Source organism: Alternaria burnsii (assembly GCF_013036055.1).
Source record: "Alternaria burnsii strain CBS107.38 chromosome Unknown 728, whole genome shotgun sequence".
In the NCBI taxonomy this organism is placed as follows: Eukaryota; Fungi; Ascomycota; class Dothideomycetes; order Pleosporales; family Pleosporaceae; genus Alternaria; species Alternaria burnsii.
This window is the reverse complement of record NW_024066122.1, coordinates 12,628-25,198: the sequence shown is the minus strand read 5'-3', so window position 1 is coordinate 25,198 and position 12,571 is coordinate 12,628. Positions and strand designations below refer to the sequence as shown.

The window sequence follows — 12,571 nt, the reverse complement described above, 5'->3', positions numbered from 1 at the left end:
TGGTCTAGCGCCCTCACTAACGTATTTTGCTGACAGTCACGAAGTCGTCACTTTGCAACAAGCAGACAGCAGTGAATTTTCCAGTATTCATATTGCTACGATGTCTTCTACTCAAATACGCATACACGCTTATAGCCGTGAAAGATGGAGTTTGGTTGATTGCGAGATGAACCCGGAACAAGCTCCAGTCTCAGCAATCCCAACCATCCTCTGTCAAGTTTACTACACAAGAAGTGAAGAACGTCCTTGTACTCGACAACTTCATACCCAGGGAGATGTTGGCCGTAAGGCGTTGTGGTGCCGATACAAAGGCTAGGCCGCCATCAAAGGCTCTCCGGAACGCCGCATCCGACTCCGTAAACGATGATAGGTTCAGGCCGTTCGAAGGTGCGTATAGATACATTTTGGGCACCGTCATCCAAGGTTGCGCCAAACGAGTGCAAGATAAGGGAAGCGCAAAGGTCTAGTGGCATGGGCGTGCCAGCTATGCCTTAACTGCGCCTCCCTGAGCCTCGCTGTTCTCGTTGTTCTCGAAATCGGAGGCCGATGTTTCACGGTTCAGGCTGGTCTCGCGGTGCAAGAAGGTGTGTTCCTTGACAGGGCTACCTGCTAGCTCGCCCTGGCCGCTGATGCTGCCATTTCCATGGCCGTTGCCGTTGCCGTTGCCGTTGCCATTCTGACCGGTTGGGGTGGGCGGGGCGATGTGTGGGATCTTCTCGGGGTTGGGGTGCTCGCGACCAACTTGGGTGACACCGACGTCACCAGCTTTGCCAGCCTTGGAGAGGGCGTAGTCGCCGCTGTCAAAGTACTTGCGCTCCTGCAGCGATCGTTAGTGGGGATCCAGTACTTCGCAGGCTTGACATACCTTCAGCTTGTTCTGGAGCAGGTCCTTCTTGTTGGGAAGCTTGCCATAGAGACGGAAGAGTTTGGCCTCCTGCTCTGACATTTTCTAAACCACCATGTTAGCTGCTGAGCTTCCAGAAACGTGCAGGGAGTATTGTGACGTACGCTGACATCGACCTTGTTCTGCTGGTGGGGGTTCATGTTGGCGACTGTAGAGGGTTGTGGTGTTGCGGATCGCAAGTGACGTTCTTTAGAGGGGCAGCTGCTCGCGAAAGGCGCTGTGTCGTGTCGAGGCTTTGTTGTGTGATGGACGGCACGAAAAAGGGTCAAAAAGTCGCAACTTGTTTAAAAGATGGTTGTCGTTGGCTCGCGCTGACCACTTTGGGCGAGTACCGTTACCCGTTATGTGACAGGGACAGGGTGAATAGACGTGATTGATCCGGCTTCCAGCGCTGACGATTGGGTGCCGACAGAGCTCGGGCGTAGGTCGTTGCTGCTGCCTGACAACACAACCGTTGACGTGTTATGACTCGCTTGGTTTATCGTTCAGGCGTTGTTGAAACGACAATGTTTTGGTGCAAGTGGGAGGAGTGCCCCTCTATCCAGTCGACTATGCGATAAGCCTGGATCGCCCGAGGTTCCAACGGCCCGGGACGCTGCACGATGCGAATCAAGCAACAAAGCGAGGGATCGTGATGACGAGAAGAGCAAAGAATTGAGTGTGTACAACAGTAGTAGAGTGTGCAGAAGATTGTGAGGGATGCAATAGACTCGAGCGTTGTTATTCTCTCGACTTGCTTCGCACGAGGCAGATTGTCAACCAAGGAGGGGTAGATGCAGTGGATATGTAGGCAGGCGACGGGTGGGCCGATTTAAACAATCACCAAGACGTGGCTTACTTGACGGGTGAATTGACGCAGCAGACACAAGGAATGAATGGCAGAGCAGCCGTTTCCGCGCGAAAAGTGTAAACCTTAGTCCTTGCGCGCGTTGGTCGGATGCACGTTGGATTGCCGTGGACCTTACCAGACTCAGCACCCTCACAACGTCACGCGTACACATCATTGGCCTCATAACCTCCTTGATCGCCAGGGCCCATCTCGATGAGGCTTGAATTGTTCATTTTCCGTGCCATTGGCGTGTGTGCGTAATGTCGTCACATGGAACACGCCTCGTAGACTGCTTGGATTGAATCACGATGCACTTTTTTTTATCTTGCAACTACGAAAGCATGCTTCCCCGCTTACCATGATAAATAGTTGCTTGAGCGTGATAGGCTGCTTGAGTGCGCTAGCTCTAGACTTTATCAAACCCTGACGGTCAGCCATGCTCCCCACCACCACCTACTCTGATTAGCGAGATACTACTGCAGGGCTTCAAGGTTCTCACCATCGATCCAGAATTCGGGAAGCAAAACACAGCATCCAAGCTGAGGAACATCCCACACAAGCGCCGCCCGTTGGCCAATTCGCTTAATTGTTGCAGCAAAATCTCACACCAAAAACAACACAAGACCGGAGTCGCATCCCGCTTCCAATCGTATTAAGAATGGCTGGCACCGGCAAGACCTTTGTGGTGGAACATCTGGACCCTGAGCTTGAAGAGTGGTCTTCTCTGGAGTACGCCAGTATCGCGGCAGAATCCCATGCGTCTGGTGCACAGTTCCTGCTGTCTTCCGTACCGACGTCGTTGAAATTGCCGGCAAACCTGCAGGGTGCAAAGGGACTGAATGTCGAGACAAGAGGTATTGAAGAAATCTATGCGGACAGAAAAGACAAGGTGTGTCTGCTGGACCCTGCCGCATCCAAGGACTTGAGCCCAGAGGACGGCGAGACATTCGACATCTTCTTATTCGGCGGTATACTTGGTAAGCATCCGTGCTCATCCAGACAAAGCTGCACGATAGAGAGAGAGCTAATTTCTGATCAGGAGACGACCCGCCAAGAGGTGTGTGAAACCAATAGTGCTATGCGAAATAGCAACAGTTGATTAACGTACTCTCCAGACCGTACTTCAGAACTGCGCAAGAAAGGATACCAAGGACGTCGCTTGGGACCTGTACAGATGACGACTGACACAGCAGTGCGTGTCACCAGGATTTGCGTGCAGGACAAGGGTGAGTCGAGCAATCGGATGCTGGTGTAAGATGCTGACGAGGCGCAGTTCCCGTCGACAAGATTTCATACATCGATCATCCCGATCTCAAGATCAACAAGAACGAGAGCACACAGATGCCATTCCGTTATGTCAAGGATGAAAACGGAGAGCCAATCATGCCCAAGGTGAGCAGACTTAGCAATTTGATGCGCCAAAACGCAATGTTGACAGGATGTATAGGGAATGCGTGAGCTGATCGTCAAAGACTCGGCCAAGAGCTTGAACGATCTCTTCTGAAGACCAGTAATTAATATGCCATAAGCATCCCATCTTTACGTACCAGCAGTATGGGAGATGAGCATGCGCCACTGTGGCACACAGTCATCCACGATGGTTGACATGTACCGCTTCCGGGAATCCCCAAAAAAGCATTTTAAGGATGAGAAAGGGGTCCGCGGTGTAGTACTAGGCGGGACTCTAGCTCTCAGTCGGAGTATTGACCAGACGGACCGATGTGGATGCTATCATGCTCTAGAACGACCTTCACGTTGGTGCAGCATGACGGCATAGAGAAGTTAGTGCTATATAGTTAGTAGTCTGTAGTCCAAAAAGTTATTGCCAGCCCGGCCGAACCTTAGGAAGTGGGATCAACCATTGCATGCGAATATCGGCAGCTAGGGACGCGCGGACACGCTCAGTGGTGTGCATATATTCGGCAAAGTCGCGGCCTGAGGACGGAGCTGACACATGGTTGAAGCATGAGTGAACGCTCAATCGTGTCAGATGGCATGCGCGATGCGCGTTCTCGAGACGCGGAGAAGGCAGTAGCCGGAATGAGCCTTGTGTGCTGTGATTGGCCCTACAACGAAGCTTGGACAGCACTCCAAAGACGTACCTCAATAGCGATATGGACTTATTATCCATGTCAATTAACTTTCTGCAATTCATTTTACATGTTCAACATTCAGGCTATTCGCTGAAACTGTCATTCATTTTGTGGAACGCTCACGTGTCTTACGTCTCACGATCTACTGTCAACAGGCCCCTGGTTCTGGATCCCAACTCGGACTCGTCAGCCGCCCCAGTAGCCACCTAACCTGTATCTTTGAAGCCCGAACTTCTCACAACCTCAGCGCCTATACCTTACACTGTGCCAGGTTGTGCATTCACTTCATCTTATTTTAGCCTGCAGCTGCTGCCCTTTCCACCTCTGGAGTTCCCATGATATAGCGACTGCGCACCGCATCCTCCGCGGCACCCACACTCCGACACGCGGCCTCACTATGGCCTCCTCACATTTTCCGCTGCGATGGCGAACGGCGCTCCTAGGCGGCCTCCTGGCGACAGTATCGTGGCTTCCGAGCATAATGGCACAGGAGAAGACGCAGGCCGACTACTTCATACATGACCTGCCCGGTGCGCCAAAGCCATTGCTGAAGATGCACGCAGGGTAAGCGCGATTTGGGAGATGCGCGCAGGCAGTGCTGACGCCTTGATTAGACACATCGAAGTCGACGCAGAGAACAACGGCAACCTCTTCTTTTGGCATTACGAGAATCGCCACATTGCAGACCGTCAGCGGACGGTATTATGGCTGAACGGCGGCCCTGGCTGCTCCTCGATGGACGGCGCCATGATGGAAGTCGGCCCATACAGAGTGCGCGAGGGCGGCAACCTCGAATACAACAACGGTTCATGGGACGAGTTTGCAAACTTGCTCTTCGTGGATCAACCTGTTGGGACTGGTTTCAGTTATGTGAACACAAACAGTTACCTCACTGAACTCGACCAAATGGCCGACCACATGCTCATCTTTTTGGAGAAGTGGTTTGCGCTATTCCCCGAATACGAGAATGACGATGTGAGTGGCTTGACTAAGTGGAGACGCGGGGATACTGACATGTCGTAGTTGTACATCGCTGGTGAATCGTACGCTGGTCAACACATCCCCTACATCGGTCGTGCTATCCTCAATCGAAACAAACAGAACCCCTCCAAAACGCCATGGGCGCTCAAGGGACTCATGATTGGAAACGGTTGGATATCGCCCGTCGACCAGTATCTCGCTTACATACCCTTTGCCTACCAGAATGGTCTCATGCGAGCTGATACGGACATGGCAAGGCGTGTCGAGGAACAACAGAGGATCTGCATCAAGAAGCTCGACGCTGGTGGAATGAACACTGTCGACACAAGCGAGTGTGAGCAGATCATGGTTAGGATTTTGGAGGAGACCAAAGACACAAAGGCCGACAACATGAACCAGTGCCTGAACATGTACGATATCCGTCTCCGTGACGATTCGTCGTGTGGTATGAACTGGCCTCCGGATCTTGCGCAAGTCACTCCTTACCTCCGCCGCCCCGATGTCATTCAGGCACTTCACATCAACCCTGACAAGAAGACTGGCTGGCAAGAGTGCAACGGGGCCGTTTCTGGTCATTTCCGTGCCAGGAAGAGCGAGCCTGCCGTCAAGTTCCTGCCCGAGATTATCGAGCAGATTCCAGTCTTGCTGTTCTCTGGTGACAAAGACTTTATTTGCAATCACGTTGGTACAGAAGCTATGATTGGAAACATGCAGTGGAACGGTGGCAAGGGTTTCGAAGCTTCCCCTGGTGTACAGAATGCTAAACAGGATTGGATGTTCGAGGGCGAAGCTGCTGGGACATGGCAGGAGGCGCGTAACCTCACATACGTCGTCTTCTACAACTCCAGCCACATGGTTCCCTTTGACTACCCCAGACGTACCCGCGATATGCTCGATCGCTTCATGGGAGTCAACATCGAGGCAATCGGTGGTGCTCCTGCCGACAGCCTTATCGACGGCGAGAAAGGTCCACTGACCAGCGTTGGTGACCACCCCAACTCGACTCAAGCAGAAGAAGACAAAACGAAAGAGCTCAAGGCGGCAGAATGGAAGGCCTACACTCGCTCCGGCCAGGCTGCACTCGTCGTTGTCCTCATTGCTGCCTGCCTCTGCGGCTTCTTGTGGTGGCGCAGTAGGCGTGCTGCAAGCAGCGAATACAAGGGTACCGACAGTGACGAAGGACGAGAGTCTCTTCTAACCGGCATGGGCCTTGACAACTTCAGGAGAAGAGAACGCAGGCAGGATCTCGAGGCTGCCGACTTTGACGAACGGGAGCTTGATGATCTTGACGATGCGCCAAAGAAGCCAGGAAATGGCTATGCGCGCGCAAATTCGGAGAAGACGAGGGAGTCGCACAATGACTCTACGTTCTCTTTGGGCGTAGACAGCGATGATGAGGAGGCTAGCTCCAGTGATCGTGGCAGAAGAAAGGAAGCATCAGGATAGATTGGGATTACTCCGTTTTTGGGACCGATATCATATAGCATTGCAGGCGTAGTCGGGACGTCGAAATCGAATCTTTTCGTCTCGCCAGATCATACTATGCTCATCGTTGACGCGTCCGGGACGCCGAGGTCGCCTATTTGACTTGCTTTGCTGCACAATAAAAGCGCACCTAACATTCAAGCCGGTACTTTTGTTTTCTTGACGTGCATGTCGTCCAATCAACACACCACAGGTTGACACTTGTTGACGTTGTTGCTGTGTAGGCGGTATATGGTGGGTCGATGCTGCCTTGTGAGCACGTGAGCGCGGGACTAGCGTGACCGCGTTCCTGCCCTTCCAAGGCGCGTCATCTTCAGCCACCCAGGCCTCAGCTTCAGCAAAGCGGCGACCCATGCCCAGCACCTCGTAACAACAACAATGCCTGCGTACGTACAGTCTGTTCGCGCGTCTTCTAATCATACTTTTTCCGATACCAATAATGTTGACTAACGATCACACAGGCCAGGCGACCAGTACAGCGGCGGCAACGTCAAGAACCCCTTCGAAGAACGCGTCGTAAATGGCTTTACAGCAACGGAAATCGCGACACTGCAGAGCAGGTTGAACAAGCAACTCGGGCCTGAATACATATCACAACGACCGGGTAATGGCGGCGGCAAGGTGGCGTATTTGGAGGGAAACAAGGCAATAGCGTTGGCGAACGAAGTCTTTGGGTTTAATGGCTGGTCGAGCTCGCTGGGGCAGGTGCAGATTGACTACGTATGTGCTCACTTCACTGGCTAGGGAGTACATGCTGACAGTAGCAGGTCGACGAGCATCAGAACGGCAAGGTCAGCTTGGGTCTCTCAATAGTGGTGAGAATCACACTCAAGGATGGTACATATCACGAGGTAAATACGTCGTATCCTCAATCTGACTCTTACTGATAGCTCTTTAGGACATTGGCTATGGCTCGATAGAGAACGGCAAAGGCAAAGCCGCATCATTTGAGAAGGCGAAGAAAGAGGCGGCGACAGATGGCTTGAAACGATCATTACGCACGTTCGGCAACGTACTCGGCAACTGCTTGTACGACAAAGAGTATCTCAAAAAGGTCCAGTCTATGAAGGTCAAGCCTATCAAATTCCAGGAGGACAGCCTCTATCGACACGTCGACTTCAAACCACCACCCCAGCCTGAAGAGCAAGCCGTGGTCAAGCAAGAGCCACAGCAAACACCATCCCGACCCAACCAGATCCTTCGCACACGTACCGATCACTTGAACAACGAATCTTTCGGCGCTGACTTCGACGACGATGCTGATGAGAACTTGTTTGATGGAGTCGATGTCACGGAGGGCCACGGTGACGAATTTTCATTCTCCGAAACATTGTCAGCCTCAGAAACCACAGCATCACGCGCAGCCGGACCGGCGAAACCAAACAGTGTACCATCTGCTCGTACATCACCTGTTCGAAATACTGGCCCTCCTCGTCAACCAAATGGCAGGCCCCCACAAGCCGGACGTGGAAATCCTGTTATGCAACAGCAGCAACCGAATCAAGCACCTGGAAGGCCCCCTATGCAAAACGGAAGGCATCCACAGACTCCAATCCAGCAACAGGCCCGACCTGTGCAGAACGGTGGTCGCATGGCTCCACCAGCAATGGAAAACGGAGCTGCCTCAAGACCTCTAGGACAACAACCACCACCAAATCAACAACTCGCTCCCAACAATCAACCTCTCCGGCCTACACCACCCCAAGCACATCAACCACCAAACCAAACACGTCCAGGACCCCAACCCTCAGAATCGACCACACCTGCTTCAAACGCACCTCCTCCTAATCACCGTCCCCCGGTAGGCTTCGTCACCTCTCGTGCTGCGGAGCTTCTCCAAGCATCAGACGCAACTTCGCTCAGCAATCTTCCATCATTCAATCCTAACGTCGATTCCCCAATACCCAAAGAGAAACGCACACCCGGAATCGACCACGCTCGCAGCATTCCCATCAAACGTGACGCAGTCGGTGCGCCGCCTGCACCTCAACCACCTCCTCAACGACCAGGTGTTACATCAACTGGCTCCTTCAATCGTCCCAATATCGTAAACCCACAAATGGACGCCAACCGCCGGATTGGTATGCCTGGGGCACCAAATTACGCCATGAGTCCTAGCGCGAACCGTGGCGCATACAAGCCACCTACAATGAACAGCGCTGGTCCTGGTGGTGTTAAGAGAGAAAGGCCAGCACTGCAGGATGTCAGTAATGTCGGTGCTAATGGGGTTGCGGGTGTGGAAGGTCCAGACGCTAAGAAGCAGAGAGTTGATGCGCCATCCGGTGCTGAAAATACTGGTGTTGCTAGTACGTAAGGTATGCAACTGACCGCCTTCTCAAGGTTTTTTTCGACTAGGCTCTTTTACTTTGGTATTAGCGGACGAGGCGTTCCCTACATGGTGTGGAATCGGTGTTTAGGCGTTCATGGAAGGAGCGATGAGAAGGAAATGCTCTAACAGGAGTATGCATATCTCTGATGGTCGCTATCTTTCTGTGGGCTATGGGCGGTTGTCATGTTTCGCAACCAGCTGGTATCTTTACTTCGATAGTGACAGTAGTAGAAGAAGATGATGAAACAATCGAAATATGGTTACCAAAGATTGACATTCCTATATTTGTCGTCGGTCCGGAAAAGGACATGTGCGGGCTCCCTGTTGACAAGCCTCTGAAATCTACTGAAACCGTACCTATCTTTAAGTCTTCAGTTTGGTTTCCTGTTTTACATTGGCAAAAGATATGTTGCACTGGAGATATGCACAGTGTATAGCACATGTGATGGTCGTTCAGTTGTTCTAATTATACAGAGCTTACCACTTGCCGCTCCGCGCATACAGGTTGGCAGTCTTGCAAGACTACGCTTTACGCTACAGCAGCTTTCTCGTAATATCCGCATGTCCGTCCCTGCTATTACGGACGCATACCTGTTCTGATGCTTCTCGTTGTTTGAGACAAAGGTCGATAACTGTTCAACCTGCTGCTTCACGGTAGAAGCTGATTGAGTTGTTTCCTCCAGCCAGCGCAAACATTTCACTCTTCATAGGTGACTTTGGTAGCCATTTTGCACTCCAGAGGGGTTTATCGCCGTGAGAATGCGTGGCAACGCATGACCGTGTTTCTATGCGCCATACTTTTGCCTTTGAGTCGTGAGATCTGACACGAAACGTTAGTAAGCATTTCTGGCTAGAGTGAATGAAGTGATGCTGACCCTGATAACAGATACTCGCCTGTATCGCTCCAGTCCAAACTGAGTACCCAGCCGCCATGTCCGGTCAAGTTTGCGACTTGCTCGCCTGACGTGACGTCGTAGAGTGCGATGATTCGAGCATCGCCTCCCGCGGCTAGAAGTTTGGATGCTGGGGAGAAGGCTACGCTGCGGACTGGGTGTACGAGACCGGCCAAGGAGTGTGCGAGACGACCGGTTTCATTATTAAAGACGTAAATGGACCCGTTTTCGTGGCCAGAGGCTGTGAAGGTACCATCGCGGCTCTGATATGTACGTCAGCATGTTCGTCGTTGAAAAAATATAGGTAGAGGGTGGCGAAGCTTACCAGATCTACGCAGAGCCCAAAGCTGCCTTTGGTCTCATACTCGCGTATCCGAGGCATTCCTTCTTCTTTGTTCAGACTCCAGACGTTAATCTTGCCGTTTATGCTGGTGCTCGCGAGGTATTGGCCATCTGCGCTCAAAGCAATCGCCCATATCTCACCAGGCTTGTTCTGATCTGCGACAAGGTCAGCCCACTCTGGGTCACTAGAACAACACTTCCTGCGATCTCAAAGAAAGCATGAGGCATACCCACCAACGATCTCTCCATCCTCACTCCAGATTCCATCCTCATCCTGGCTCCATATTTTGACCTTGCCTTCGAAGCCTGCGCTTGCGGCCCGTCGTGCCTTCTCTTCCCGCGCGGTCACGAGGTGGTGTATACCGAGTGGATGCGCCTTGTCGAGTTCTTGGATTACTGGAAACTCGGCCTGTGTGGTGTCATAGACGTTGATGCTACTTGAGCCGGAAGCTGAGAGCAATTGTGTGCTGGTCGGTGCTACGGCGAAGACATCGCTCGCTTTGGGATGCGCCGAGTCGACAGTGTGGAGGGTGAGGTATTGTTTCGACTGGGGTTGTTAGAGTGACGTATGCAATGCACAGCAAGCAACATACCATGGCGACTGATTCGCAACTCTAAGGGCCTGCTTCTTGGGCGCAAGCACCGTAACATGAGCGGAAAATGGAGTGGAAAGCTAAATCCCAGCTCGATGAGGTCAGTACCAACACGAAAACGCGATGTCACCAGGTCCCGCCGCCATCCCACTTGCAGCCCCACCAAACACCAAAAGACCCCTTAGCTTCACCGCCAATCACACCCCGCAGCGCTCGGCAGCTCCAAATCCACGAGAGGCATGCCATTGATTCTATCGCGAATCACCAGAAGCCTGTTGAAAGAGTCACGAAGCATCGACCTACAGATTCCGACGCATCTACGCCTGACTCACCCCTCCCTGTCTAATCTTTATCCCAAAAACGTCCACAACACACCTTCTTTCCGCACCTTTACCCACAACACCTCCACCATGTCGCCCATCGACTCTGTCCCCATTTCCAGAGACGCCCTCGCCGCCAACCAGCCCATTGTGATCTCTGGTCCCTCGGGCGCCGGCAAATCCACTATCCTCAAGCGCCTCTTTGACGATTTCCCAGGTAAATTTGGTTTCAGCATATCGCACACAACGCGTGGCCCTAGGGGAACCGAACAAGATGGCAAAGAGTACTACTTTGTGACCAAGGAAGAGTTTCTTGATCTGGTAGAGAAGAAGGGATTTGTGGAGCATGCGCAGTTTGGAGGAAACCACTACGGTACTAGTATTAGGGCTGTGAATGATATCGCGGAGAGGGGCCAGATCTGTATCTTGGATATTGAGATGGAGGTATGTTCTTCTAGTTACTTTGTACGATGTGTATGTGAACTGACATGTGCTGGTCTAGGGCGTCAAGCAAGTCGCGAACCACCCTACATTCCCTCGCCCACGATTCCTGTTCTTGCAGCCACCGTCGATGGAGATCCTGGAGGAGCGATTGAGGAGCCGGGCAACGGATAAGGAGGAGGCTATCTTGAAGAGGCTCAACCAGGCCAAGGTCGAGATGGAGTTTGCGCATAGTGGACAGGCGCCACACGACAAGATCGTCGTCAACGACGACCTGGACAAGGCATACAAGGAGGTCAAGGAGTTTGTTGTCGGCACTGAGGCGTGAAGAGGACCAAAGTAGACACGCAACATTTATGATACCACATGCAACAAGTCGAGAAAGCAGAATTAGGACAATGTCTTTGATTTTTTCGATTGATAGAAAACTATCTAAGCCATAAGGTTTATCAGATACCGTCGTAGAAAATTCAGCAAAGGCCGTCCTACCGCTTTGGGATTCAGACAGCCTCAGAGCTTGACTCTATTTCCATGTGTCTCATCACATAAACCGTATATGGCTGGATGAATCTGGCTTGTTCGACCAAGCACGTTGTAGCCCGTCATCTCCAACTGTTGTCGGAGAGCGCCTACCCTCAGATCCGAAAAGTGTGTGGCGATGAACGTTCCTCGCATCAAGAATAAGCCCCATTGAGTTACCATCCATGTCACCTTGTTTTATCAAAGTGCAAGAAGGCAATCGCATAACCATCAAACTGGACGAAAAGACCCTCCATACCTGGCCCTCCCCGATGTCTCCCTCCTCCTCCAGATTGCCAGGCGCTCTTCAGCAAGTGAGCAAGGTAGCCAACGGACTCATATCGTCATCCAGGTGCCAGCCCCTCCACTCACAGCCTCCGGACAGCCGACGAAAAGGAGTGCGAACGGGTAAAGAGACGCGGAAAGTGTCGTAGTCGGTAATGGAAGCCGCGGCTTCTATGGCGGTTCATTGCTGAAAGTGCGATCGCGAAGATCGTTGTCCGGGGACTTTCTCCCAAAGCGCGAAAAGAGACACCTCGAGAGGCGCTCCGTGCGTATGCTTCGTTGCGATTCTTTGAGCGAGGAACGTTGGAGAAAGAAATCAGGTTGGAGGGCGGAAACTTTTTTAGATGGGGCGGAGGCCGGGGGATCGTAACGCCGGGCAGGCAGGCTAGGCGGAAGCGGACTGGCGCCTGCAAGGGTGCCTGGGAAGCTTCGTGCATCGGCTCTTTCTTTGCTGAGCGCGTCGTCGGTGAAGAACATAAAGGCTATCCCGTCTCCCTCGCGCGCTACCTGCCACTCACTGCCACCAGCTTGGAAATACCTCACCGCGACTACAAGGT

At 52.4% G+C, this 12,571-nt stretch overlaps 7 protein-coding genes across 7 annotated transcripts; 4 read left to right on the top strand and 3 right to left on the bottom strand.

Annotated features, from left to right (window-relative positions):
• Positions 1-190: 190 nt before the first annotated feature.
• On the bottom strand, positions 191-403 carry GT037_009362 (uncharacterized protein; the record flags this gene model as incomplete). Its single annotated transcript, XM_038934409.1, has 1 exon — positions 191-403. One exon carries the CDS (start codon positions 401-403, stop codon positions 191-193), a length of 213 nt encoding a protein of 70 aa, XP_038782684.1.
• Positions 404-484: 81 nt separating this feature from the next.
• GT037_009361 (uncharacterized protein) lies at positions 485-1,044 on the bottom strand (the record flags this gene model as incomplete). The annotated part of the gene is made up of 3 exons (XM_038934408.1): positions 485-817; positions 866-949; positions 1,009-1,044. The coding sequence occupies 3 exons, from the start codon at positions 1,042-1,044 to the stop codon at positions 485-487; spliced, it is 453 nt and encodes a 150-aa protein (XP_038782683.1).
• Positions 1,045-2,391: 1,347 nt separating this feature from the next.
• On the top strand, positions 2,392-3,237 carry GT037_009360 (duf-domain-containing protein; the record flags this gene model as incomplete). The annotated part of the gene is made up of 5 exons (XM_038934407.1): positions 2,392-2,710; positions 2,773-2,790; positions 2,849-2,959; positions 3,007-3,125; positions 3,181-3,237. 5 exons carry the CDS (start codon positions 2,392-2,394, stop codon positions 3,235-3,237), a joined length of 624 nt encoding a protein of 207 aa, XP_038782682.1.
• Positions 3,238-4,223: 986 nt separating this feature from the next.
• GT037_009359 (carboxypeptidase kex1 precursor) lies at positions 4,224-6,253 on the top strand (the record flags this gene model as incomplete). Its single annotated transcript, XM_038934406.1, has 3 exons — positions 4,224-4,390; positions 4,441-4,801; positions 4,850-6,253. 3 exons carry the CDS (start codon positions 4,224-4,226, stop codon positions 6,251-6,253), a joined length of 1,932 nt encoding a protein of 643 aa, XP_038782681.1.
• A 417-nt stretch (positions 6,254-6,670) lies between these two features.
• On the top strand, positions 6,671-8,986 carry GT037_009358 (uncharacterized protein; the record flags this gene model as incomplete). The annotated part of the gene is made up of 5 exons (XM_038934405.1): positions 6,671-6,678; positions 6,754-7,012; positions 7,060-7,143; positions 7,191-8,598; positions 8,847-8,986. Coding segments are annotated over 5 exons (1,899 nt in total), but the record flags the coding sequence as incomplete, so codon positions are not given.
• Positions 8,987-9,257: 271 nt separating this feature from the next.
• On the bottom strand, positions 9,258-10,452 carry GT037_009357 (wd repeat containing protein 61; the record flags this gene model as incomplete). Its single annotated transcript, XM_038934404.1, has 5 exons — positions 9,258-9,441; positions 9,497-9,777; positions 9,840-10,012; positions 10,091-10,403; positions 10,450-10,452. 5 exons carry the CDS (start codon positions 10,450-10,452, stop codon positions 9,258-9,260), a joined length of 954 nt encoding a protein of 317 aa, XP_038782679.1.
• A 407-nt stretch (positions 10,453-10,859) lies between these two features.
• GT037_009356 (guanylate kinase) lies at positions 10,860-11,538 on the top strand (the record flags this gene model as incomplete). Its single annotated transcript, XM_038934403.1, has 2 exons — positions 10,860-11,213; positions 11,272-11,538. The coding sequence occupies 2 exons, from the start codon at positions 10,860-10,862 to the stop codon at positions 11,536-11,538; spliced, it is 621 nt and encodes a 206-aa protein (XP_038782678.1).
• Between the last annotated feature and the right edge of the window lie 1,033 nt (positions 11,539-12,571).